We start from the raw sequence: 26,124 nt of genomic DNA on the forward strand, positions 1-26,124 counted from the left end.
TTTTGCTCAACTTGAGATTTAAATTTTACAAATAAAATTGCCGCACTATTTAAAATAAGGTGTGCATTTGCTGAGAAATATTTTTAAGAGGTAACCAATACAAACATGCAGTTCCAGCAAAGATGCTTTACACCTCCCACAGTCCACTTGTGTTATATTTATAGTGGAGGAGCCCAGTTATGGCGTTCATTGCAATTAGTATCGAGAGCCCTTTTTTTGTACAATCCTCTTGAAGATCACCTTCAGGCAACTTCGTATTTAGTTTTCAAGCAAAGGTCAGACAGCAGATTGCCCATGTACTGACTTTATCTGGGAATACATTGCATAATTTTTATAAACTGTACATATGTACACAGCATAGTCCCGCACAGATATTTTACAGCTAAAAGAAAACGGGATCAAACCCCATGCATTGGTTAAGTGAGTGGGCAAAAATTTAGCAGATGGAGTATGTGGGGCAATATGAACATGTCCACTTTGGCAGGAAGAAGGAAAAAGCAATGTAGAACTCAGATGTAGAACTGTAGATGTTGTTACAGAGGGATCTGGGTGTACTGGTACATGAATCACGGTGCCATCATACATCATACAGCAAGTGATTAAGGCGGCAAATGGAATGTTGACATTTATTGCAAGGGGATTGGATCAAATGTAGGGATGTTTTACTGCAGCTGTACAGGGTGTTGCTGAGGCCACATCTGGAGAACTATGTAGAGTTTTGGTCTCCTTATTTGAAAAAAGATATAATTGCATTAGAATCAGTTCAGGGAAGGTCTACGCGACTCATTCTTGGAATAAAGGGCTTATCTTATGAAGAAAGATTGAACAGGTTGGGTGTATACCCATTGGAGTTTTGAAGAATGAGAGGTGATCTTGTTGAAACATTTAAGACTTTGAGGGGACTTGGTAGGGTGGATACCAGGAGGATGTTTCCTCTTGTGGAGGAGACCAGAACTAGGGGATACAGTTTAAGAATAAGGGGTCTCAGTTCCAAGGTTGAGATGAGTAGGAAGTTTTCTCTCAGAGGGTCGTTAGTCTGTGGAATTCTCTCCCTGAAGGAGCAGTGGAGGCTGGCTCATTGAATTTATTCAAGGCAGAGTTAGATAGATTTCTGAAAGACAAGGGAGTCATGGATTATGGGGGGGGCGGTGGGGGGGGGTGCAGACAGGAAAGTAGAGCCAAGGCCACAATCAGATCAGCCATAATCTTATTTAATGGGGGAGCAGGCTCGAAGGGTTGGATGGCCTACTCCTGCTCCTGTGTCTTATGTTCCTCTCTAACATTCCATTAAAGACAGTCACACTCTGCAGAAGGAGATTTTATTTTAATGCAGGCTGGCTGTTGGTCATGTGGCCAGCTAAGAACAGGAGCTACAACAGCTGAGCAGTGAGTCCAACAGTGGGACAGGACTAGGTGACAGCACACCCCTCAGTGAATACTGTATCATCTAATTCAATGATTCAGATAGAAGATGCTTCTTTCAACCCCTTAAATGGTGACTTAAATTTCTAATCTTGGAGGAGAATTCTAGTATTTATGCAGAGAGTTGCTATGATCTGGAATTCACTGCCTGGAAAGGTGGTGGAATCAGATTTAATAATAACTTTCAAAAAGGAAAAGAAAAGAATTTCAGGGGTTTGGGGAAAGAACAGGGGTTGGGACTAATTGGATAGCTGTTTCAAAGAGCTGTCCCAGGCACATTGTGTTGAATGGCCTCCTTCTGTGCTGCTGATTCTGAACATATACAGTGGTGTAAAACATGTCGCTGGCAGCTTTAGGGGTGGTGAAAAATTCAACTGAGTCTAAACCTATACATATTGCGACAACTTTTAACAATTCTTGACCATCCGCCCCAAAGCCAAACAGTGGTTGCACTTGAGCTTACTCTATACAAGTACCTTCACTTTTTCTAATTTCCTAACGTCCCTCCTCCGACAACGGTTGACCTCAATGGTGCGTCGTTTTTTGGGTGCTGCCATCCAGAAGATACTTTCTAGGAAGCTGGGGCTATCACGGTGCTCATTGTCACAGGGTTCAGCCTCAGTCTGAGAGAAGTCTACTGGGGCTTGCATCACCAATGCGGGAGCTGAGGGCAGAGAAACAGAAGTTAAATTGTGTTTCATTGACAGAAGATTAAAAGCCAAATGTTGGGATGAAGAATCGGATGGACCTGCATTTGTATAACACCTTTCATGACTGCAAGATGGCTCAAAGTGCTTTATGGCCAATTGTAGTCCCTGTTATTAAGTAGGAAAATGCAGGCAGCGATGTCTTCATTGGTCACTTTGGTGCATACTATTGGGTTTTGAGAGACATATGTAAACCTCCTGCTCCCTCGACCCTATTCCCACTAAATTGCTGACCAGCTAATTTCCCCACAGCCCCCATATTAGATGATATTGTTAATGGTTTTCTCTTCAGGTACTGTCCCTCTCTCCTTTAAATCTGCCACCACTACTCCTCTCCTCAAAAAATTCTTAACCCCACTGTCCTTGCAAATGATTGTCCCATCTCCAACCTCCCTTTCCTCTCCAAAGTCCTTGAAATTGTTGTCATCTCCCAAATCTGTGCCCATCTTTCCTGGAGCTCCATGTTTGAATCCCTCCAATCAGGTTTCCACCCCTGCCTCAGTAATGAAATAGCTCGTCAAAGTCACAAATGACAACCTACGTGCCTGTGACAAAGATAAACTATTCCTCCTTGTCCCTCCAGACCTGTCTGCAGCTTTTGACACAGTTGACCACATCATCCTCCTCCAATACCTTTCCACTGTTGCCCAAATGGTTGGGACTGCTCTCTGGTTCCATTCTTATCTAATCATAATGGCTCCTTTTTCTGCTTCCACACCATTATCTTTGGTGTCTTCCGAGGTTTATCCCTGGCCTCCTCCAATTTCTCCTCTAAAATGCTGTCCCTTAGCAACATAATTCAAACCACAGCATCACTTTTCATATGTATGCTGATGACACCCAACTCTACTTCATCACCTTTCTCAACTCCTCCACTGTTGCTATGTTATCAGACTGCTTTTCCAGCATCCAGTACTGGATAAGCAGGAATTTCCTCCAATCAAATATTGGGAAGACTGAAGCCATAGTCTTCAGCCCCTGCTCCAAATTCCATTCCCTAGCCACTAATTCCATCCCTCTCCCAGGCAACAGTCTGAGATTAAATCAGATAGTTACAAACAATCAGATAAAAACAAAAAAACTGCAGATGCTGGAAATCCAAAACAAAAACAAAAACAGAATTACCTGGAAAAACTCAGCAGGTCTGGCAGCATCGGCGGAGAAGAAAAGAGTTGACGTTTCGAGTCCTCATGACCCTTCGACAGAACTTGAGTTCGAGTCCAAGAAAGAGTTGAAATATAAGCTCTCTCTCCGCCCCCCACACACACACCTTAAACCAGCTTATATTTCAACTCTTTCTTGGACTCGAACTCAAGTTCTGTCGAAGGGTCATGAGGACTCGAAACGTCAACTCTTTTCTTCTCCGCCGATGCTGCCAGACCTGCTGAGTTTTTCCAGGTAATTCTGTTTTTGTTTTTGAGTTACAAACAATCGTTGCATATTCTGACCTAAGATGAGCTTCCGACCACATATCCGTGTAATCACCAGACTGCTTATTTCCTCTTTCTTAGCGTTACCCAACTTTGCCCCTGTCTCAGCTCATCTCCTGCTGAAACCCTCATTTATGCCTATGCTCCTCTGAGATCTCTGTTCATCTAAATCTGGCCTCTTATGCATTGTTTCCTCTGGCCTACCACTGATGGCTGTGACTTCAGCTGTCTAGGCACTAAGCTCTGGAATTCTCACCCTAAACCTCCCTGCTTCCCAAACCCATCTCTTTCACCAAATGTTTGGTCACCAATCCTAAAATCTTTGACTCCAGGTGTCAGTTATTTTCTGATAAAGCTCCCATGGAACATTTTGGTTTGATTACTGTACTAAAGATGCAATATTAATATAAATTGTTGTTCGCTGTACTTGATCTGAATGTGTCGGACATAATAAGCAGAAAAGTCATCCATTTGCAGCATTGATTCCATCACTTGAAAAAGCACGAAAGGAAAAATAAATTAAATAAAAAGATGACCAGCTCTTATGTAAGAAATTCCCTTCTGGAGGCAGAAAAATGGGGAGACAATGCAATAGGTTTTGAAGCAAAAAGAAATCGTAAAAGAAACATACTCAAAAGGTAACATAATGCAGTGAAGTACAAATAAAGGAACAATCAATCTGCTGCAATGTAACCCCAATTGCAGCAGTCAGAATACACAAGCAGAGGTATTGTCTGCAGTACTTGTTCAGTAATCTGAAATGCTCCAGTACTGGTTCCTACCGCTGGGGAAATTGCTTATATTTATAAAGCTCATTGAGACCCTCCAGTGACAGAGACCAAGAACAGCAGCCACATTGTCACAGTCCACCCAAAACTGAATGCAACTCCTAAATCAATGTCCCAGCTCTTCCAGAAATTCAACTAACAAAAATAAAGCTCTCTCACCACCCTCAATAATGTTGGTGTCTTTAATGCTTTTTAACCACAGAAATCACAGCAGGAAGTATTCAATTATTAACAGTGTAATTTTACTATGTGCAATTATTTGTGTGTCAGCCATGGTAGCAGTTTCATCTCAAAGTCAGAAAGTTGTAGGTTCAAGGCCCTCTCCAGAAACTTCAGTCCGTAATTCAGACTAGCACTTCAGTGCAGTCCTGAGGGAGTGCTGCACCGTCAGAGGTGCCATCCTTTAGACAGATGCTAAACTGAGGAGAGTGGATATGAAAGACCCCATGACACTGTTTCGAAGAAAAGTGGAGAGTTATCCCTGGTGTCCTGGCCAATATTTATCCCTCAACCAACATCACTGGAAACAGATTATCTAGTTATCAGCACATTTCCGTTTGTGGGATTCTGATGTGCTCAAATTCACTGCCACGTTTACTACATTACCACGGGACATATGCTTCAAAAGTATTTCATTGGCTGTAATGCACTTTGGGACATCATGAGGTCATGAAAGGTGCTATATAAATACAAGTTCTTTCTATCTTTATTGAAACAATAGTGCAGTTATCTTTATTTCACTTTCCTTGTTTTACTTAATGTGGGTCAAGCATTAATTGTCAAAACAGAAATGCTTGATGTTAAGATGTTCATGTTAATGAGCAAGTTTCCTCCTGAAGCCTATAATTATCTTTTTCTCTCAACATCAAATGGATCAAAGGAGTGCATGGATTTTACAAAGATTATATTAAGATCTAAAGCAGTAGGATACCAAAGGAGCTGCAAAGTCTCAGAGGATGCGTATTGTGACAAGACAATCAAACCTACAGGAAGCGTGTTTCAGGGATTCAACAGGTCAGGAAAAATTGAATCAATTAACACCACAGCCCTTCCCGTGTTCTGAAGCAGTACAATGTACAACTCCCTTAGGCCTTTATTCCATGGCTTCAAAACTGACAAGGTTTATCGCTATCGCTTTCCTGTGCCAGGAGAACAATGACAGACTTCTACCAGCATGACGCAGCAATCGGCACTGACTGGCCCCAGTCCCCTTCAGCCACTGTGTAAATTAAGGATTTTAAGTTAGGTGAATCAAGTTTACATTTTAAGGACAATGATTCAGCCCCTCAGTGATGTTACACTGCAAGGGGCAGGAGGACAGCAGATTGCTCCTCATTTTATTGGAAAGCTCCCAATTCTTGCAATTAGAATACTCCGTAGGGTAAATTCATTATCAAAATAACTGCGACAATTGTGTATTAAAATGCGAGTGCTGGCCCCCTCACCCCACCATCTGAACTTAATTTCAAATCATGCATCAACTTAAAAGGGAAATTGAATGTGAAAAGGACGTCCTCTCCCTCAGGTTAAAAAGCAGCCTCATCCACCACACACAACAAAACCACTTGCGGAGGCAGCATGAGCGGATTGAGTCATTGAAGCAATTACATACTTTCTAGCCCTGCCTGTGATGGAACTTGGTGCTCTTCACAGTTAGAGCATCTCTGGGATTGGTAGTTTTATGATTGCATTGATAGTAGGGAATGGAGGAAAGGAGAAAATCAAAGCAAAATGTTGACACAATGATATCTCAGCAAGAGCAAGTGATTGGAAATGCAAACTTCCACAAGGACATGCAGAATGAAGGACTGTGGACTCGTAATGCAGCATCTAAATTTTGTGAGGGTCTTGTGGCGTTTCCCTATGATAAAGGTGCTATCAGTTAAGTGTCAGTTTTGGCTCATTCAGCAGCATTCTCACCTCACAGTCAGGGTTTGTGGATTTAAGTGTCAGACTAGGATTTGAGCACTTAAGTTGGGATGGTACTCCAGGGAGTGATGCATTTTCAGAGTCGCCATCTTTTGGATTGAGACATTAAAACGAGGCCCCAACTGTCTGTTCAGCTGGATATAAAAGGTCCCACGTTACTACTCAAGTGAAAAAGGGTTCTCCCAGTATCATGGCCAACATTTAACCTTCAGCCAGCCCTACCAAAACAGATGAGCATCAGTCATTTACCTCTGCCTGGCTTGTGGTACCTTGCTGTTTCAATAGTTATCCATTGCCTGCAAAGCACTTTGGAACACCCTGAAGACTTTAGTGGCACTACAGAAATTCAAGCCTTTTGTTGGAACACGAGGCAAGCAAACCATTAGCACCAGAAGAGTCCAGTCAACTATTGTAAAGTCATACAAACTAAAATGTATAAATAAAGAAAAAGAAACATGAAGAAAACAGCGGCAGCAATAAATATTACAAAGAGAAAGAGATTAATGACACAAAGTAGAGAAAATGTTAAGACATTGCATGCAACAATGAATGAACAGACAACACTATTTTACAAGTGCTTATTAAAAATTCTCCTCTGTAAACAAAGGGAAAACTGAATGAGATAATACGTATGTACTGAAAATATATTGTAATGAGGCTATGGCCTCACACTGTATATATTCTAAAATTTTAAAAGCTGGACAATGACGTTTTAAAATGGCTGAAGCTATGTCTGCCTGTGACCCTGAACAAATGGACCTATTTGGCAGTATCAAAGAAATTTGCACCTCATTATCTCTGAAGAGACCCTAACCCTGTGGGCAGCAGCAGGGATAAAATTCAAAGCGAACTACGCAGAGGCCATCTACATTTCATAAGCCAGGCCTGGCCAACTGGTGCCAATTCATCAACTAGGACAAAAAACCCAGACAGAGGAATACACATTTTGTCAAAGCCAAAGTGAAGGGAGTGGGAATCAGGTGACATAACCCCCCTCACTGGTGGAACCAGTAATATTGCCTTGTGGAGCTGCAAAGCACAGTCTGCCATCATTCCATCTACCTAGCAGCAGCATTGAAAAAGGGACCTGTCCAGACTTGAATATCTGGCCCCCCATCTACAGCATTTCTACTGGAACATCTGTACCATTGCCTAAAAGACAGATACGCAGAGATGAATCAATCTCATTGTGGAAGTCAACTCTAATAGAGCAAGGAAATATCCAGCATCAGTTCAGCCTGCCAACCTCTGAAGGAATACAGCAGTGGACTTTGATTTTGGACACATGTGAAACAGTAATTCTTTCCCCTTTGGTCTTTGCCCTGTAAATCTCTCTTTCTCTATCCCACTTTTACTGAATGAGTGAAAAGGAGGCCACGTTGCTAACCTCCTCTCGTGTTGAGTGTGTGTAAAATAACCTAACTCCTCGAGTTCATCCTATCTCCAGTTTGCTGGGGGGTTATTAAAGGATCACACCAAAACCCAAAGAGTTGGGACATACACTACTGCTTATAAGGGGGGGATTCAAAATCAAAACACCTTTCTGCTTACAGACAGGTGGCGAGAGGAGAAATTAGGGCTGTTTAAATTAAACCCCCTCCTGCCTGTAACACAAATTGGAACTCAAGGCCAGAATAACCCATTTGAATTTGCCTAGAGTCCAAATTAAGAGACGAGTCGAATAAGTCAATCGGAAGCCAAAAGGAGAAAACTCAGTGGCTGGAACGAATTTTAAAACACAAGTAACTGACCACAGCAATTTCCCTTTCCCTAACATTAAGAAAATGGCAACTTTTGATGTCCGCATTTGGATCAAGCAAGGAAATTTGAATGGTGAAACTCTGGCGGCCCTAAGCATGGAGCAACTGAAAGCTGTAGCTGGGGATGTAATTAAAATTGCCCAGAAAAATGAAAAAAGTGAACTAATCCAGTTGTTGATAAAACATTTGGATCTCGTGTTACCAGTAGAGCAGTTAGATGTAGAGCTCAACCACAGCTCCGAATCCTCTCCCCTAGCCAAAATTGAGCTGGAAACATTTAGATCAGAGCTAGAATTTCAGAAGAGGGAAAGGGACAGAGCGAGAGAGAGTGCGCACAAGAGAAAAGGAAAGAAAAAAACGAGAGGGGGAAGGAGGGAAAGAGAAGAATTCCAGCTCTGAAAATTGGAAATGGAGCTAGCAGCTCAAAAGGAGAGAGGCGCCAAATAATTGGAAGCTGCAAGGGAAAATCTCTCTACCTGGTGGCATCCCCTATCTCCCTAAACCGGAACCACTCTGAGGCCCTCAAGTACACTAGATTCATTCCCAAATTTGAAGAGAGTGGTGAAGTCATTTTTTGCCACTTTTGAGAAAGTAGCAGAACAGCTAAAATGGCCATCAGCTATCGATACATTTTTAATTCAAGGTCAGCTGTCAGGGAGAGCCCAAGGTGACTCCTGATGAGTCCATGGCTTATGAGCAGATCAAGGCTGCCACCCTAAGTGGCTACGAGTTAGTCCTAGAGGCATACTGCCAGCAATTCCGGAACGCTCGTAAGAAGCCTACACAAACCTACAGAGAGTTCGAATGACTGAAGTAAATCATGTTCAACTGATGGGTGAGCACCCTAAGAATCCCACACGCCTATGAGGGGCTGCACGAGTTGGTACTGTTGGAGGAATTTTAAAATTGCTACCCTCCAACCTGCGAATGCACTTGAGAGGTGCGGAGAATCCTCACAGTTAGGGTCACAGCAGGCGGCAGTGATCTCAACCATAGGCTGGGAAACTCAGGCAGGCCCTTTCCAAACCATTGCCATGAGAACTGGAAAGAGAAGCAGGGTGACCCAGTTAGGAAAGGGACCCACCCAGAAAAACACAAAAAAAGAGGGTGTGAGAAGCCCCCCTCGCATCGCCTGAAAGGAGAATTCCCAGAAGCCAGTGTGTTATCATTGCAATAAAATAGGCCATTCCAGACCCGAGTGCTGGAGATTACGAGGGAAGCCTGCTGGCTTAATGGGGCTCATAAGTGGTCCCCTAAAGGAGTCCCAGTGGGTAGTACGGCAAAGCAGGCAGAGACTCCGGCCACAGAAACGTACCCCTTGGAAGGCATGGTACTCTGCATGTCTGAGTCAGACAAATTCCCAGAATGTTTCCAGAGTTTTGTCCTTTCAGGACCAGAATCCCTCCTACCCAGCCCAAAAGGTGAGCAAGTCTATTGTACTGCTCCAGGACACAGGTCATTCAGTCCTTGATGTTGGAGGGAAACTTAAACCTACCCCCCCCACCAAGTGTCCGCCCTGAATATGGAAAGACTGATCAGTGGAGTGGGAGGACAATCGATGTTTGCACCCCTACCCAAGGTCCACCTCAAGTGTGACCTTGTTTCAGTAGGAATTACCCCCTGAACTACCTGTAGCAGGAATCAATTTCCTCCTTGGGAACGCAGGCAGCAAGGTGTCAAGCCAACCTGCAGAAATCTGCAGGACAGCAGAAATTTAGGGAAGGGCCAGAAGTCCGAAAAGGCAAAATAGCACTCATAATTCCTGAGCAAGGGCTGCTCAAATGTAGCAAAGCTGAAGCCAGTTCAGTAAAGTTAAAAGAGGTGCAGGAAAGGCCACTGGAATCTAAAATAGATTCAGAGTATCCAGAATTAAATGGGGAACAGATAAGTCCCAGAGAAGGGAAAGAGATAGTGAGGGTGATGCCCCATGTAGCCGAAGAGCCTAAAGGAAGGTAGGTTAGTAAACCAGGAAAGGAAAAGGTTAAGGGCTTGCCTGAAGTATGACCAGCAGAAACCTTCTTTCCAATATTAAATAGGGACAAAGGGAGCCCCCAAATAGATAAGCGGATAGCGAGTGAGATGCCTCACCCAGCTGAAAAGCCACAAAGGCATGCAGCTACAACTGCACATCCACAAGTTAGGAGAGCGCACCCTCGAAAGCTAAAGGCCCCAGAAAGGAATCCAATGATAGTTTTAGCCAATAGCTTTCTGATGAATTTAAATGGGAACCATGAAAGCTCCAAATTGGCCCAGAAAGAGTGAGGGTGATGCCTCACTTAGTTGAGAAACTACCAGGAGGTACAGCAAGAAGGCAGAAGGCAGTAGTGTCCCAAAAGACATGGAGCCTACCACCCAACTGACCAGAGGGATCCCAACCAGATTGGACCCCTTACTCACCCACCTTAATGCAGAATTGTAAGGCAACCTGACAGGGCTGCCTCCTGTGTTAAAATGACCCATAACAACCCACTAGGCTACAGCGCTGTAACCCTACCCAGTATGGACACTGGAGAGGCCCTTTCGAGAAGGCCATCCTCCTATCATTCAGGCTCATCCTGTCACCTGATGCTAATTCGTCTGCTAGGAGAAAGGACCCAAAAAGTTATACACCCTTTGTCAAAGCCAAAGTGGAAGGGTAGGAGTCATGTGACGAAACACCCCCACCTAGCTGGTGGAACCAGTAATATTGCCTTGTGGAGCTGCAAAGCACAGTCTGCCATCTTTCCATCTACCTAGCAGCACAGAAAAGGGGCGCTGTCCAGGTTTGAATGTCTGTCCCCAATCTACACCGTTCCTACGGAAACTTCTGTACCATTGCCTGCAAGATTGATTCAACCCTGCGTACTTAACTCATCGTGGAAGTCAACTCTACTGGAACAGTGAATTATTCAGCATCAGTTCAGCCTGCTGACCTCTGAAGGGATACAGCAGTGAACTTTGATTCTGGACACACGTGAAGCAACAATCCTTTTCTCTGTGGTCTTTTCCCTGTAAATCTTTCTCTTTCCCTCTTACTGTATGCGTGAAAAGGAGATCACGTTGCTACCTTCCTCTCGTGTTTGAGTGTGTGTGCAAAATAAACTAACTCCAAATTCATCCTATCTCCAGTTTGCTGTGGGGTTATTAATAGAAAATTGGATTACACCAAAACTGAGGGTTTGGGAATAAAGGGGAATTATAAAGGGGGAAATTCAAAATCAAAACACCTTTCTGTTTACAAATGGGTGGTGAAAGGAGAAATCAGGGCTGTTGAAATTAAACCCCCTTCTATCTGTAACAATATACAGAATGCTAAAAACTTAAATCAGCAACAATAGATCAGGAATGACACATAACAGATTTAACTGCAGCAATCATCTCCATCATAAACCTATACAAACACTTCTGTGAAGCCTCTACTATCATCCTACTGTTTTGAAGCAAAAATCACCATTTCTTTTTCTTCCCCAAAACCCCACCAATTATTAATTATTCCAATGGTCAACATCTGTGCTTTGTACCAGAATATAAAAACTCACAATGACAAGTACTGACTTCACTTTGAAGAGCATACAACCTTCCCTAAAACTGTTCGAACATTCTCATTTCAAGCACTGTTCAGCTAGCTGACAAAATAGTGGTTGCAGAACATGTCTGTGCCTTGAATATTAATAGTTCTGGTATACAAGTAACAGGCACTTGTTCAGTGGGGGGCTTGTGCCTACACTGTTTGCATGATTCCCCAATTGGGGCCTGTCTTTCCTCAGAGATCAGTGTTTATATACCACACAGCAGATTGCTAACAGCTATGAGACGAGAACTGGCATTTTTTCTTGACTAATGTTCCTACAATCGAGCACTCAAGATGTTAACCTTGGGCTCTGTAACAGTGGTTCAAACATTCTCTACCTTGACTGGAAGCAATAAATCCTCATCAGATGTTGCTGGAAGACCATAGCAATGTTTTCCGTGGACAGAACAGATTAAGAAATACTCCGAAGAGGGAATCTCACCATCAGCTCTCGAACTAAACAAGAATGACAAACTTTATTTCACTCAAAAGAAAAACACACTTCTATTCAAGTGATTAGCACAGATCAGCAGAGAAACCAGTAGGAATGGGGAGGCGGCGGGGTAGTGGGAATGTCACTGGACTAGTAAGCTAGAGGCCCAGGCAGCTAATGCTCTGGGGACACTGGTTCAAATCCCACCATGTCAGAAGTTGGAATTTAAGTTCAATTGATAAATGCAGAATTAAAAGCTAGTCTAATGGTGACCATGAAACCATTATCGATTGTTGTAAAAACCCATCTGGTTCACTAGTGTCCTTTAAGGAAGGAAATCTGCTGTAGTGACTTGGTCTGGCCTACATGTGACTCCATAGCAATGTGGTTGTCTCTTAACTGTAGTCAGGAGGTGGTTGCGCTTGGAGTCCTCAACATCAACTCTGGGTCTCATGGCATCAGGTCAAACATGGACAAGGGAGCCTCCTGCTGGTTACTACCCACCATCCTCCTCCCACCGCAGCTGATGAATCAGTGCTCTTCCATGTTGAACACCATTTAGAGGAAGCTCTAAGGGTAGCATGAATGTACTCTGGCTGGGGAGGTCAATGTCAATCACCAAGAATGGCTCAGTGGCACCACTACTGATCGAGCTGGTTGAGTCCTAAGGAACATAGCTGCTATACTGGGTCTTCGACAGGTGGCGAGGGAAGCAACAAGTGGGAAAAATTTACTTGACCTCATCCTCACCAGTCTACCTGTTGCAGAAGTATTTGTCCATGACAGTATTGGTAGGAGTGTCAAAGGCACAGTCCTTGCGGAGACGCAGTTCCATCTTCACACAGGAATCCTGCAGTGAGTAACTCACCTCCTGACTCCCCAAAGCCTGTCTTCCATCTAAAAGGCACAAGTCAGGATGGAATACTCTCCACTTGTCTGGATGAGTGCAGGTCCAACACCACTCAGGAAGCTTGACACTGTCCAGGACAAAGCAGCCCACTGATTGGCACCCCTTGCACAAACGTTCACTCCCTCCACCACTGACCAATAGTGGCAGCAGTGTGTACCAACTACAAGGTGCACTGCAGCACCTTCCAAGCCCATGACCACTACCATCTAGAAGGACAAGGGCAGCAGATACATGGGAACATCACCACCTGGAAGTTCCCTTCCAAGTCACTCACTATCCTGATTTGGAAATATATCGCTGTTTCTTCACTGTCACTGGGTCAAAATCCTGGAACTCTCTTCCTAACAGCACTGTGGGTGTACCTACACCACATGGACTGCAGCGGTTCAAAATGGCAGCTCACCACCATCTTATCAAGGGCAACTAGGGATGGGCAATTAATGCTGGCCCAGATCAGATCTAAGCTCTGCAGTCCTGCACATCAGCACAAAAGACAAGGCTGAAGCATTTGCAACAATCTTCAGCCAGAAGTGCCGAGTAGATGATCCACCTTGGCCTCCTCCAGAGGTCCCCAGCATCATAGATGCTAGTTTTCAAATAGATGCTAGTTTTCAGTTCACACCGTGTGATGTCAAGAGATGAAGAGAATTTTTTTTGAGGGTTATGAGTCTTTGGAACTCTCTTCCTCAAAAGGGGGTAGAAGCAGGGTGTTTGAATACTTTTAAGGCAGCGCTAGATAGATTCTTGATTAACAAGGGGATGAAAGGTTATCAATTCAATTCACACCACATGGTGTTAAGAGACAGCTGAAGGCACTGGACAGTGCAAAGGCTATGGGCCCTGACAACATTCCAGCAATAGCACTGAAGACTTGGGCTCCAGAATTAGCCATGTCCCTGGCAAGCTGTTCCAGTACAGCTACAACACTGGCATCTACTCGGCAATATGGAAAATTGCCCAGGCATGTCCTGTCTATGAAAAGCAGGACAAATCAAACCCAGCCAATTACCGCCCCACCAGTCTATTCTCGGTCTTCAGTAAAGTGATGGAAAGTATCATCGACAGTGCCATTAAGCAGCACTTATTCAGCAATAACCTGCTCACTTGAGAGTGGCATCAAGGAGCCCTAGCAAAATCGAAGTCAATGGGAATCAGGGGGAACCATCAGGAGGATGTCGTGGATCACTGCATAATGCTAATACCATTTGCGACTCCTCAGATACTGAAACAGTCCGTGTTCATAAGCAGCAAGACCTGGGCAATATTCAGGCTTAGGCTGACAAGTGGCAAGTAACATTCGTGTTACACAAGTGCCAGGCAATGACCATCTCTAACAAGAGAGAGTCTAACCATCTGCCCTTGACATTCAATGGCATTATCATTGCTGAGTCCCCCAATGTCAACATCCTGGCCGGGGAGGGACGGGGAGGTGGGGAGTGCGGTGGTACCACTGACCAACAACTGAACTGGACCAGCTATATAAATACTGTGGCTACAAGAGGAGGTCAGAGTATGGGACTTCTGCAGAGAGTAATCCACCTCCTGACTCCATAAAACCCGTCCACTAGCTACAGGCACAAGTCAGGAGTGTAGTGGAATACTCTCCACTTGCCTGGATGAGTGCAGCTCCAACAACACAAGAAGCTTGACACCATCCAGGACAAAGCGGCCCATTTCATTGGCACCCCATTCAACACCTTAAACATTCAGTCTTCCACCACCGATGCACAGGGGCAGCAGTGTGTAACAAATACAAGATGCACTGCAGGAACTCACCAAGGCTTCTTCGAAAGCAGCTTCCAAACCCACGACCTCTATCATTTAGAAGGATAAGGATAGCGGATGCATGGGAACACCACCACCTGCAAATTCCCCTCCAGGCCACTCACCATCCTGACTTGAAACTATATCACCGTTCCTTCACTATTGCTAGGTAAAGGTCTTGGAACTCTCTCCCTAACAGCACTGAGTGTATCTACACCAGAGGGACTGCTGTGGTTCAAGAAGGCAGCTCAGCACCATCTTCTCTAGGGCAATTAGGGATGGGCAATAAATGCTGGTCCAGCCAAAAAAACCAACATATCACAACTAAATAAAAAAAAAATGGGCAGAGGTTAACTGTGTAGTGAAGATGAAAAGTTAGTGGAAATCATTAAAGACCAATTAGGGACAATAAGTGGGTATACACATGGAGACAGAGGGCATGGCTGCTGTACTAAATGAGTACTTTTCTTCTCTCTTTCCAAAGGATGGAGATGCTGCCAGTTATAGTGAATGAGTTAGTGGTTGAGATACAGGATGGGCTAAAATTTGATAAAGAGGTATTAGAAAGTCTAGTTGTACTTTTAAAGTAAATAACTCACCAGGATCGGATTGGACATATTGGAGGATGCTGAGGAAAGCAAGAGTGGAAATTGAGGTGTACTGACCCATAATCTTTCAATCATCCTTAGATACAGGGGAAGTGCCAGGGGACTGGAGAATTGTAAATGTTGCACTCTTGTTCAAAAAAAGGTGTAAAGCCCAGAAACTAGAAACCAGTCGGTTTAACCTTGGTATGGAAAAGCTGTTAAAAACAATAATCCAGGACAAGATTAACAGTCACTCATATAAGTATGGATTCATTAACGAAAGCCAGCATGGACTTATCAAAGGCAAATCATGTTCAACTAACCTCAGTTTTTTGATGAGGTTACAGAGGATTGATGAGGATAATGCAGTTGTCATGCTGTACATGGACTTCCAAAAGGTGTTTGATAAAATGCCACATAACCTGGAGTATTTCAGGGACTGTTCTTTTAACTGGGTATATCTAGCTTGTGGGTTCTAGTGCCACTCAGACTCCAGTACAAAATCCAGGCTGACACTTCAGTGCAATACAGAGAAAGTGCTACGTTGTCAAGGTACTGTCGCTTTCTTAGGTGGACATTAAAGATCCCATGGCACTATTCGACAAAGAGCAGTGGAGTTTCAATACTTATCCTTCAGGCAACACTAAAAATAGATGATCTGTTGATTATCACATTGCTATTTGAGACCTTTGGGGGCAGGTTGGAATGCAGGAGGGTCTGTAAAATGGCATGGGAAGAAGGGAGAAGGAAATCTGTTGATGTGAACCTGTGCCTGCCTGGAGATTTTTCTGCATAATTACATCTCATAATAAATGTGTAAGGGGCCTTGAATTCCAATGCTGTCAGTGTGTAACCAATTTGATTACTATATACAAATAACATGTACTATATATAAGTAACATATAAAAAAAAACTCCACTGCAGCACCTTCCTAGTGTGTTGACTGCAAAGCTATACCCCAGCTCCTCTCAAAGCAGCAATCTCTCTGACTACAATCCAGGTGCCTGCACACTGTACACAGACATGGGTTTATACAAGCACACCCGAGAATTGTTGGCATGGAACAATGTGAATATGCTGACCCCTGCTGCTGGTGTGGAGCACTGCAGCTCGATTTTGAGAACAGTTGGCCTGTTCAGGCAGTAACATTGCATTCATTATGTGCAACAAATTGGTTGCTTTTTCTAATTCCATAAGCTGTAAACAGTCCACCCATGCCCCCTTCTCCCAACAGACTATGGACTCGCAACAGTACTCCCCTATATTTACAACTGTGTCATTCTTTAACTTACGACCTCACTGAAGAATACTGAACTCTTATTTTAAGATGCTTTACAATGAGTAATTGCTCACAAAGGCTGCTGGAATGCAGATTGGTTGTCCAGATACTGATATTCTATTTTCGATTCTGCCACTGTGACCATGTGCCAAGTGGGATACAAGAACTTTGCCACAGATAGGGGAATAGTCTGAAAGAATCACTATGAGCTGTTCTCACATGCCTTCCAACAGCAAGTTAAGGTATCCCCTTGTGTAGCTAAGTGAGCAAATCTTAGCTTCTGACTTGGGATAGCGTATAAGAGAGCTAAACACTGAACAAAATACAAAACAAAAACAATGAAAGCACACAGATGACACCTAATAACACTCTCATATCAGTCGAATTCTGCTGTGAACCAACCAATTTAGAAATAATGCTCTGGCTATCATCTTCAAACTGGCCATCTAAATCCAGAGGCGACTTTATCTCAAAAGGCTAGACTAGACCGGATTCTAGAGGTGAAAGGCCACTGACTATACCACCTTCCTGCACCATGAGTTTATAAAAAAAATGCTATTTGTTCTTAGAAATTGAGTAATATGATTCATTTGCAAATTCTCTGCTCAAATGGGCTTAATTGGAGCGAAGGCAAGTGGGCCACTTGCAGACAGGTTGGGGGCGGGAGGGAATATAGCAGGAAAGCCACCCAGACTTAGAACAACAATGATCTGGATAGACCTTCCAAGAAATAAACAGTTTCACTTCTGCCTCCCCCCTCCACTTTCCCCAACTAATGCTGCACCAACATAGGTGAGGAGCAGAGTAAATAAAGAACTTTTAAAGTTTAAACTGCAAAGTATCAAGTTCATTCAAGAACCAAGGAGGGAATTTATGGCAACAAAAAGTAAAATGCTGCAGATGCTAGAAATCTGAACTAAAAAGAGAAAATGCTGAAAACACCCAGGAGACCGGGCAGCATTTGCAGGGAGAGAAATAGAGCTGAACGTTCCAAGTCGATGATCTTTCAGAGAATTCACTCTAATGAAAGGTTCGCAGTAGAGAGGGGTATCCATCTGCCTTTCATAGCCTAGGACTAGGGCAATACCTTCCTTGCAAGTGTTTCATATGGGACATCCCAGAAATGTTGATACGCATTAATAGCTGGATGGTATGGAGTGAACACTCAATTACTTAACTGAATTACTTGTCAAGAAACTTTCTGGAAGTGAACCAATTTGATTCAATGAGACTCAAGCAAGGCTAATGACATTTTCCTTTTGACTGGAGCTGGAAAATTTCATCAACTTTGTTTTCAAATCCGACTCCTCCCTTGCCTTCACACAGTCCACTTCTGAGTTTTTCCCTTTCTTTTCTTGGCTTCTTCATCTCCAATGCTGGGAACAGATTGTGGATTGATAACTACTATAAGCCGACCAACTCCTAAAGCTACCTTGATTATGCATTCTCTCACCCCACTCCCTGTAAGGATTCTTCTCCATTCTCCCGGTTTCCAAGTCTCCATTGCATTTGTTCTAAAAATAGCCCCTTCAATACCAGTGTATCCAATATGTCTTCATTTTTCAATTTTTTTGGTCAGCAAGTGCTGTTAACGGTTCTGCTGTTGTGATTTACATCTCCTTTCTTTACTTGTCCCACTACTACCCTCTTTTGCCTTGCATCTTCATCCCTTCTGTCTTTTAATCACTCCCGTTTTCCGTCTGATGACAAGCCTTCCCTTTTGTTTGCTTAAACCAGTTACATTTCTAACTTTTTTCAGTTCTGACGCAAGATCATAAATCCAAATCATTAACTCTCGTTTCTCTCCCTACAGGTGCAGCCTGACAGGCTGACTATTTCTAGCATTTTCTCTTTTTATTATAGTTATCTTTGTTGGCAGTTTCAAAATCAATAGTTTTAGTGTGATGACCATTTTTGTAGTGTGAACCAATATGTTATTTAGCATAGTAAACTAACATGGTCAGAAGGCATTTTGAACTAATCTAGAAGACATTTTAAAAACTAAACCAGTTACTGCATTATTGAAAACCAGCCGGATTAGCCAAGTAGAAAGCCTTAATTGTGAGACAATTAAAGAATAAGTAATTAATCAATAGCTGTATTAGTAAGGCTGGTAATATAACCTCTAACACAAAGTGTAATGTTTTATAATTACACATAATTAACACTTGATTTTAAACACACTAATCATACATGAGAATTGTAAAATGGTGCCTCACCAGCCAGTTGGGAGAGATAAGGTGTGTTAAACTCAAAACTTTCATGACCTTGATGAATTATATTAAGATGGGGAATGAATGGGGTATTATCCAACCTTTCTCATTTGAGTAGGCCTTTGTATTAAGACATCAGGAGATGCTAACAGGTGTCAGGAGCCATTATAAATCAGCAGACAGTTGAGTTAACCAATTATTGTTCAACACTTAGGCTAATTCAAGATAAGAAAACGTGAGCTGAGGGGGTAAAAATGAAGATTTTGAGAAGCCATTTTTGTTTTTAGCATGTTATTCATATTTGGAATTACTTCACGTCTTTGGCCTGGTCAACCAAGGAAAGTTGAGAGAAGAACAGAATTACCTGGAAAAACCCAGCAGGTCTGGCAGCATCAGCGGAGAAGAAAAGAGTTGACATTTCGAGTCCTCATGACCCTTCAACAGAACTGATGGAGGGTTCTGTTGAAGGGTCATGAGGACTCGAAACGTCAACTCTTTTCTTCTCCGCCGAAGCTGCCAGACCTGCTGTGTTTTTCCAGGTAATTCTGTTTTTGTTTTGGATTTCCAGCATCCATAGTTTTTTGTTTTTATTAAAGTTGAGAGAAGACTGTTTAATTGTTAAAGTTAAACTTTCTCCTCTTACTGTTAATTGAAACTTTGCTTTTTACCTATTGAACTTGTTACCTTTCTACCTTTTACTGGTTAATAAATCTTTTGAATTTACCATTTAGTGTTCATTCTTGCCAGCTGGTTGAGTATTGTAGAACCTGATGATTTAATTCACAATTGAGGATTTATTGAATAGTTCAAACGAGTTGTACCCTATAAATCAATTACTTTCGTTAATAAAAGTTAAAGCTGCATGTTAAGGAAAAGTTAATTAACAATTAAAGACATTAACATGAGACAGGGTATCTCGATCTCTTCCCAGTACAAAGCTAAACTTGATTATGTGTCTGATTTCAGGACATTGTCGATTTTATTGAAAGTCGACAGCAAAATGTGGAGCCAGGCAAAGATAAGACTTCTTGGCCTACAGCGCATATTGTTGTGCTGTCAAGGGTGATGCTATCACCCGAGATAAGGATCAGAGAATCCTTGAGTTAGAAAAGGAGCGAGAACTCCATTTGAAAGAAGTAGAAAGTATGAAGAAACTGAATGAACTAGATTTACATGCATCTCAAATTTGGATTTGTGATCTGGACAGAGATGTTGATGTATGTTATTTTTATTAAAAAGGAAGGTTCAGCAAGTGCTGAAGCAAAATATTATAAGCAGAGACTTGCTCAAGCTGAGCAAGAGATTAAGTCTCAAGTTAGAATTACGTGACTCGAGAGGTGCTTTAAAGGAATGTTTGAAGACAGTGTCAAGTGGGGCAGACCACTCTCATTGTCAATCAAAAATATACGAGTTAGAAGGGAAATGAGAGAGAGAGAAATTCTCATGTCCCCCCCCAAAAATTGATCAATTAAGCAGTGAGAGATTAATATATTGGCGGTATATTTTAACCTTCAACCCGTAGAGTTGTAAGTCTGGGTACTAGATTTTAGTATAACAACTATTTTCAGGTTAATTTCATGTTATATTCATTGTTATAAGCTAACAAGGTCAAAACTCCATTTTGTGCTAACACTGAGATGAGAAGTCATTTTGATGTTGTTAACCTTTTGCAGCAAACAAACTTAGACCAGTATTACAAAGCAGTCACTCACTAGTAACAGATGATGATTTTGTTAGAAGTACCTCAAGTACTCGGGTAATTGAAGGATAAGTAATTAATAATCAGTAGTTAATTAGAAGTCGTTTTATGTTATTTCTGCATTTCTCGACTAGCTTTTGATAAGGGGTCACACAAAATTAGGACTATAGGATTGGGAGTAATATATTAACCCAAATTGAGATTAGTTAATGGACAGAAACTGTCTGTTTGACCGACTGTAACTAGTGGGGTACCAAAAGGATCTGTACTTGGGCTTCAGCTTTACAATCTGTATTAATGACTTCAATGAGATGACCAAATGTAACATATCCAAATTTGCTAATAATACAAAATTAGGTGGGAAAGATGCAGAGAGATGTTGACAGGTTGGGTGAGTTTTCAGCCATTTTAATTCAATCCCTGTGGTATCATGAAATGGCTAAGTGCACTGTACGCAGCAAAGGGTTTTGCCCCAACACCATCCTGGTTGTTGAGCTGAAGAAATGTGCTCCAGTACTGGGGGAAACTCTTCTTTGGCTGGAGTCATACCTAGCACAAAGAAAGATGCTTGTGGTTGTTGGAGGCCAATCATCCCAGCCCCAAGACACTGCTGCAGGAGTTCCTCAGGACAATGTCCCAGGCCTAACCATCTTCAACCACTTGATCAATAGTCTTCCCTCCATCATAAAGTTATAAGTGGGAATGTTTGTTGTTGATTACACAACATTCAGTTCCATTCGTAACATCTCAGATAATGAAGAGGACTGTGCCCATATACTGCAAGACTAGGACAATATTCAGGCTTGGGCTGATAAGTGGCAAGCAGCAACTGTGCCACACAAGTGCCAGGGAACGACCATTTCCAACATGAGGGAATCTAACCGCAACCGCTTTAGCCGCATGACCATCCCTGAATCATCTTGGGGGTGGGGGGAGATGGACAGCAGCATTGGCCAGAAATTTAATAGAATTAGCTATGTGGATACTATAGGCACTTCAACAGGTCAGAGGCTGGAGACTTTGTAATGAGAAACTCACCCCCTGCTTCTCCAAAGGGTGCCTACCATCTACAAGTCATAAGTGTGATGGAACACTATCCACTCACCTGGATGAGTGCAACTCCAACAGCAATCGAGAAGCTCAACGCCATCCAGGTAAAAGAAGCTGCTTAAGCAGCACTCCACCTACCACCTTAAACATTGACTCCCTCCACCACTGATGCACAGTTGCATCAGTGTATCATCTACAAGATGCACTGCAGCAACATGCCAAGGTCCTTGGAAAGCTTCTTCCAAAACTGTGAACTCTCCCACCTTGAAGGACAAGAGTATCAGATATATGAGAACACCCTCCAACTCTAAATTCCCCTCCAAACCACAAACCAAATATAACTGCCATCCCCTCTCACTGCCGCTGGGTCAAAATCCTGGAAGTCATTTCCTAACAGCACTCTGGAAGTACCTATACGACAGGAACTGCAGAAGTTCAAGAAGGTGGCTCACCATGGCTGCAGCCTGCACAGAAATTCCTATGGAAACCAATAGTCACCTCCTGTAATTACAGTACATGTCCATCATCCTTAGTCTCTATCTCCTGTTGTTCAGCCAATTTCCTAACCTGCTCAATAACTTGTCCTCAATTCCACGAGCTTTAGCTTAAAACTTTATCAAATACCTTCCGGAAGGTCATATAAATAGCATCCATAGACATTCCACTGTCCACTACTTCAGTCACATTTTCAAGAATTTCAATCAGGTTCATCAAGCACGACCTACCAATGCATGCTGGCTCTCTCCGAGTTAACAATCTTCAAGGTGTTTAGTCGCTCCATCCTTGATTACAAACTCTAGTAATTTCCCAACAAGAGATATTAAGCTAACTAGTCTATAATTCCCTAGTTTCCCTCTCTTGTCCTCCTTGAATAGTTACAGAGCAGTCACTCTTGGTGGTACAGCAATAGATACAATACTTGGTTCTCAAATTATGATTTTTTTTGCTTTATTCTTTCGTGAGATGTGGGCATCATTGGCAAGGCCAGCATTTGTTGCCCATCCTTAATTGCCTTGAACTGAGTGGCTTGCTAGGCCATTTCAGAGAGCAGTTAAGGGTAAATCATATTTCTGTGGGTCTGGAGTCACAAGTAAGCCAGGTCAGGTAAGGAGAGCAGATTTCCTTCCCTAAAGGTCATAAATGAACCAGATAGGTTTTTACAACAATCAATGATGGTAGTCATGGTCACCATTAGTAAGACTAGCTTCCTATACCAGAATTATTAACCAGCTACCATAATGACAATTGAACCCATGTCTCCAGAGCATTTGCTTGGGCCTCTGGAATATTAACCCAGTGACTCAGCATCCACCCTGTCAAGCCCCCTCAGAATCTTATGTTTCAATAAAATCACCTCTCTTCTAAAATCCCATGAGTATCTGTCCAACCTGCTCAGTCTTTTTTCATCCTCATCTTAGGAATCAGCTGAGCCATTCTCTGAACTATTTCGAACACAAGAATGTCCCTCCTTAAGTAACGTAACAAAAAACGTTCACAGTACTCAAGGTCTGGTCTCACCGATGCCCGGTACAGTTGTAGCAAGACTTCCCTACTTTTATACACCATCTCCTTTGCAATAAAAGCCATCATTCTGTTTGCCTTCCTAATTACGTGCTGTACCTGTATGCTGACTTTGTGATTCACATATGAGGATACCCAGATTCTCTATACTGCAGCATTTTGCTGTCTCTCTCAATTTAAATAATATTCTGCTTTTCTATTCTTTCTGACAAAGTGGACAAGTTCACATTTTCCTCATCTTATACTCCATCTGCCATTTTTTCCCCTACACACTTAACCTATCTACATCCCTTTCTGTATCAGCTTGTTTTCCTACCGATCTTTGTATCAGCAGCAAATTTGGCTACAATATGGTTGGTCCCTTCATCCAAGTCCTTAATATAACTCAAATAGCTGAAACCTCAACACTGATCCCTGTGGCATTCTACTATTACAGTTTACCATCCCAAAATGACCCATTCATCTCAACTTTTACCTGTTTGTTAGCCAGTTCTCTATCCATTCTAACATATCACCCCCAACACCATAAGCGCTCATTTTGTGTAGTAACCGTTTAAGTGGTCCCTTATCAAATCTAAATACACTACATCTACTGGTTCCACTTTATCCACCCTGACTGGTACATCCTCAAAGAACTCTAATAAATTTGTCAAACTTGATTCCCCGACATAAAACTATGTTGAGTCTGTCTGATTTTATTATGATTTTCTAAATGTCCTGATACTACTTTTTATGTGGATTCTAGCATTTTCCCAATAACAGATTTTAGGCTAAATGGCCTATAGTTACTTGCTGTCTGTCTCCCTTCTTTCTTGAACAGAGGTATTACATTTGCAGTTTTCCAGTCCGCTGGGACTTTTCCAGAAACTAGGGAATTTTGGAAGATTACATTATCTCTGCAGCAACTTCTTTTAAGACCATAGGACGCCAGCCATCAGGTACTGGAGACTTGTCAGCCTCAAGTTCCATTATGTTTTTTTCTAGTAATAGTAATTGTTTTAAGTTTCTCCTCCCATTTTGCCTCAATTTTCTACTACTGAGATGTTTTCTGTCCTCTATTGTGAAGACACTTACTTGTTCAAAGCCTCTGCCATTCCTTTGTTTTCCACTAATAATTCCCCACTCACCCTCCATGGGGCCAATGCTCACTTTAGCTACTCTGCTCCTTTTGATGTATTAGTTTTATCGTTTTTATATTTTTTGCTAGTTTTCTCTCAGACTCTAACTTCTCTCTCAATGATTTTTTTTTAAAGTCATCCTTTGTTAGTTTCTAAAACTTTTCCAACTCTGGCCCATCACTAAGCTTTGCAGTATTGTACATCTTTTCTTTCAATTTGATACCATCCTTAACTTCCTTAGTTAGCCATGGATGGTGCATCATTCTGGTAGAGTCATTCTTCCCCAAGGGAATATATCTTTGCTGAGGGTTATGAAATATCTCCTTAAATATCTGTCACTGCTTCTCCAGTCTCATCTTTTAACCCATTTGCCCAGTTCGCTTTAGTTAACTGTCTTCAGCCCCTCGTAATTGTCTTTATTTAAATTTAAGATTCTAATTATGGACTCTCATTTCTCACTTTCAAACGAAGCTGAAATTCTATCATGTATGATCACTCGTGCTTAGATGATCCTTTATTATGGAGGTCTTTAATTAATCCTACCTCATTATACATTATCAGGTCCAAAACAGTCTGGCAAGTTCCATGAATATATTGTTCTAAGAAACTGTCCCGAATACACTCTATGAACTAATCTTCCAGGCTACCTTTGCCAATATGATTTGTCCAATCAATGTGAAGATTAAAGTAATTGCAGTACCTTTCTTGCAAGCCCTCATTATTTCTTGACGTATACTCTGTCCTACTGAGAGCTACTATTCAGAGGCTTATAAAGTACTCCCAGCAGTGACTTCTTTCCTTTGTTATTTATCTCCATCCCAAACGGATTCGACATCTTGATCTTCTGAACCAAGGTCATTTCTCACTATTGTACTGATCTCATCCTTTTTAAAACAGAGCTACCCACCTCCTTTTTCTTTCCTCCTGTCCTTCCAAAACATAGAGTATCCTTGAATATTCAGGTCCCAGTCTTAGTCACCTTGCAACCACCTATCTGTAACAGCTATATCATATTCATTTATTCCTATTTGTGCTATCAATTCATCCATCTTGTTCAGATAAAGAGCCTTTAATTCTGTCTTTTTACCTACTCTCACCTTATTTGCTGGTGCACTCTTATGTTTGTACACTGTCCCTTCCTGTCAAATTCTTGTTATCATTACATGTATCGTTACCCTATTGCCTTGTCCTCTTTCATTTTCCAAATCTCCCTCTTTTGAACCCTTTCCCCGAATATTTGTTTTAAAGCCCACTCTACAGCCCTAGGTATTTGATTCACCAGGACACTGGTCCTAGCACGGTTCAGGTGAAGACTGTCTCAATGGTACAGCTCCCTCTTTCCTCAGTCCAGGTGCCAGTGCCCCATGAATTGAAACCCATTTCTCCTACAGCAATCTTTGAGGCACGCATTCAATTCTTGAATCTTATTCACCCTATGTCAATTTGCTCATGGCTCAGGTAGCAATCCAGAGATTATTACCCTTGTGGTTTTACTTTTTAAATAGCCCCAAGTGCTCATACTCCCATATCGAACCTCCTTCTTAGTCCTACCTATGTCGTTGGTATCCACACGGACCATACCAACTGGTTTCTTCCCCTCCCACTCCAAGTTCCTCTCCAACCCCGAGGAGATGTCAACCCTGGCACTGGGAAGACAACACAGCTTTCAGTCTGCAGAGAACTGTATGTATCCCCTTGAGTATATTGTCTCCTGCTGCAACTACATTCCTCTTAACTCTGCAACTTGAATGGACACTTCACCACTATGCCATGGTCAGTTTGCTCATCTTCTCTGCAGTCCCTAATCTCATTCACACAAGCCACAAGAACTTCAAACCTGTTGGAAAATTGCACGCGCTGAGGTTCCTCCAGTGTCATCTCTGGATCCCCATACCTGCCTCACTCGCTTTCACAACCTCCTACCCCACACCACAGACCAAATTCAAAATACCTAGCCTAAGGAG

The 26,124-nt window shown here is 42.4% G+C and overlaps 1 protein-coding gene across 2 annotated transcripts in view; it reads right to left on the reverse strand.

Annotated features, from left to right (window-relative positions):
- The window catches only part of mrpl32 (mitochondrial ribosomal protein L32), a 29,271-nt gene that overhangs the window by 1,643 nt on the left and 1,504 nt on the right, over positions 1 to 26,124 (reverse strand). The window contains exons 2-3 of one of the 2 annotated variants that reach the window (XM_041183280.1): positions 11,925 to 12,042; positions 1,899 to 2,086 (exon numbers count right to left, since the gene is read on the reverse strand). In XM_041183280.1, the coding sequence (XP_041039214.1) occupies positions 1,899 to 2,072 (174 nt within the window). In that variant the 5' untranslated portion in view covers positions 2,073 to 2,086; positions 11,925 to 12,042. The remainder of the gene's footprint in view (positions 1 to 1,898; positions 2,087 to 11,924; positions 12,043 to 26,124) is intronic. The other variant, XM_041183279.1, reaches the window with a different exon arrangement.

Source organism: Carcharodon carcharias, chromosome 3 (genome assembly GCF_017639515.1).
Source record: "Carcharodon carcharias isolate sCarCar2 chromosome 3, sCarCar2.pri, whole genome shotgun sequence".
NCBI lineage: Eukaryota > Metazoa > Chordata > Chondrichthyes > Lamniformes > Lamnidae > Carcharodon > Carcharodon carcharias.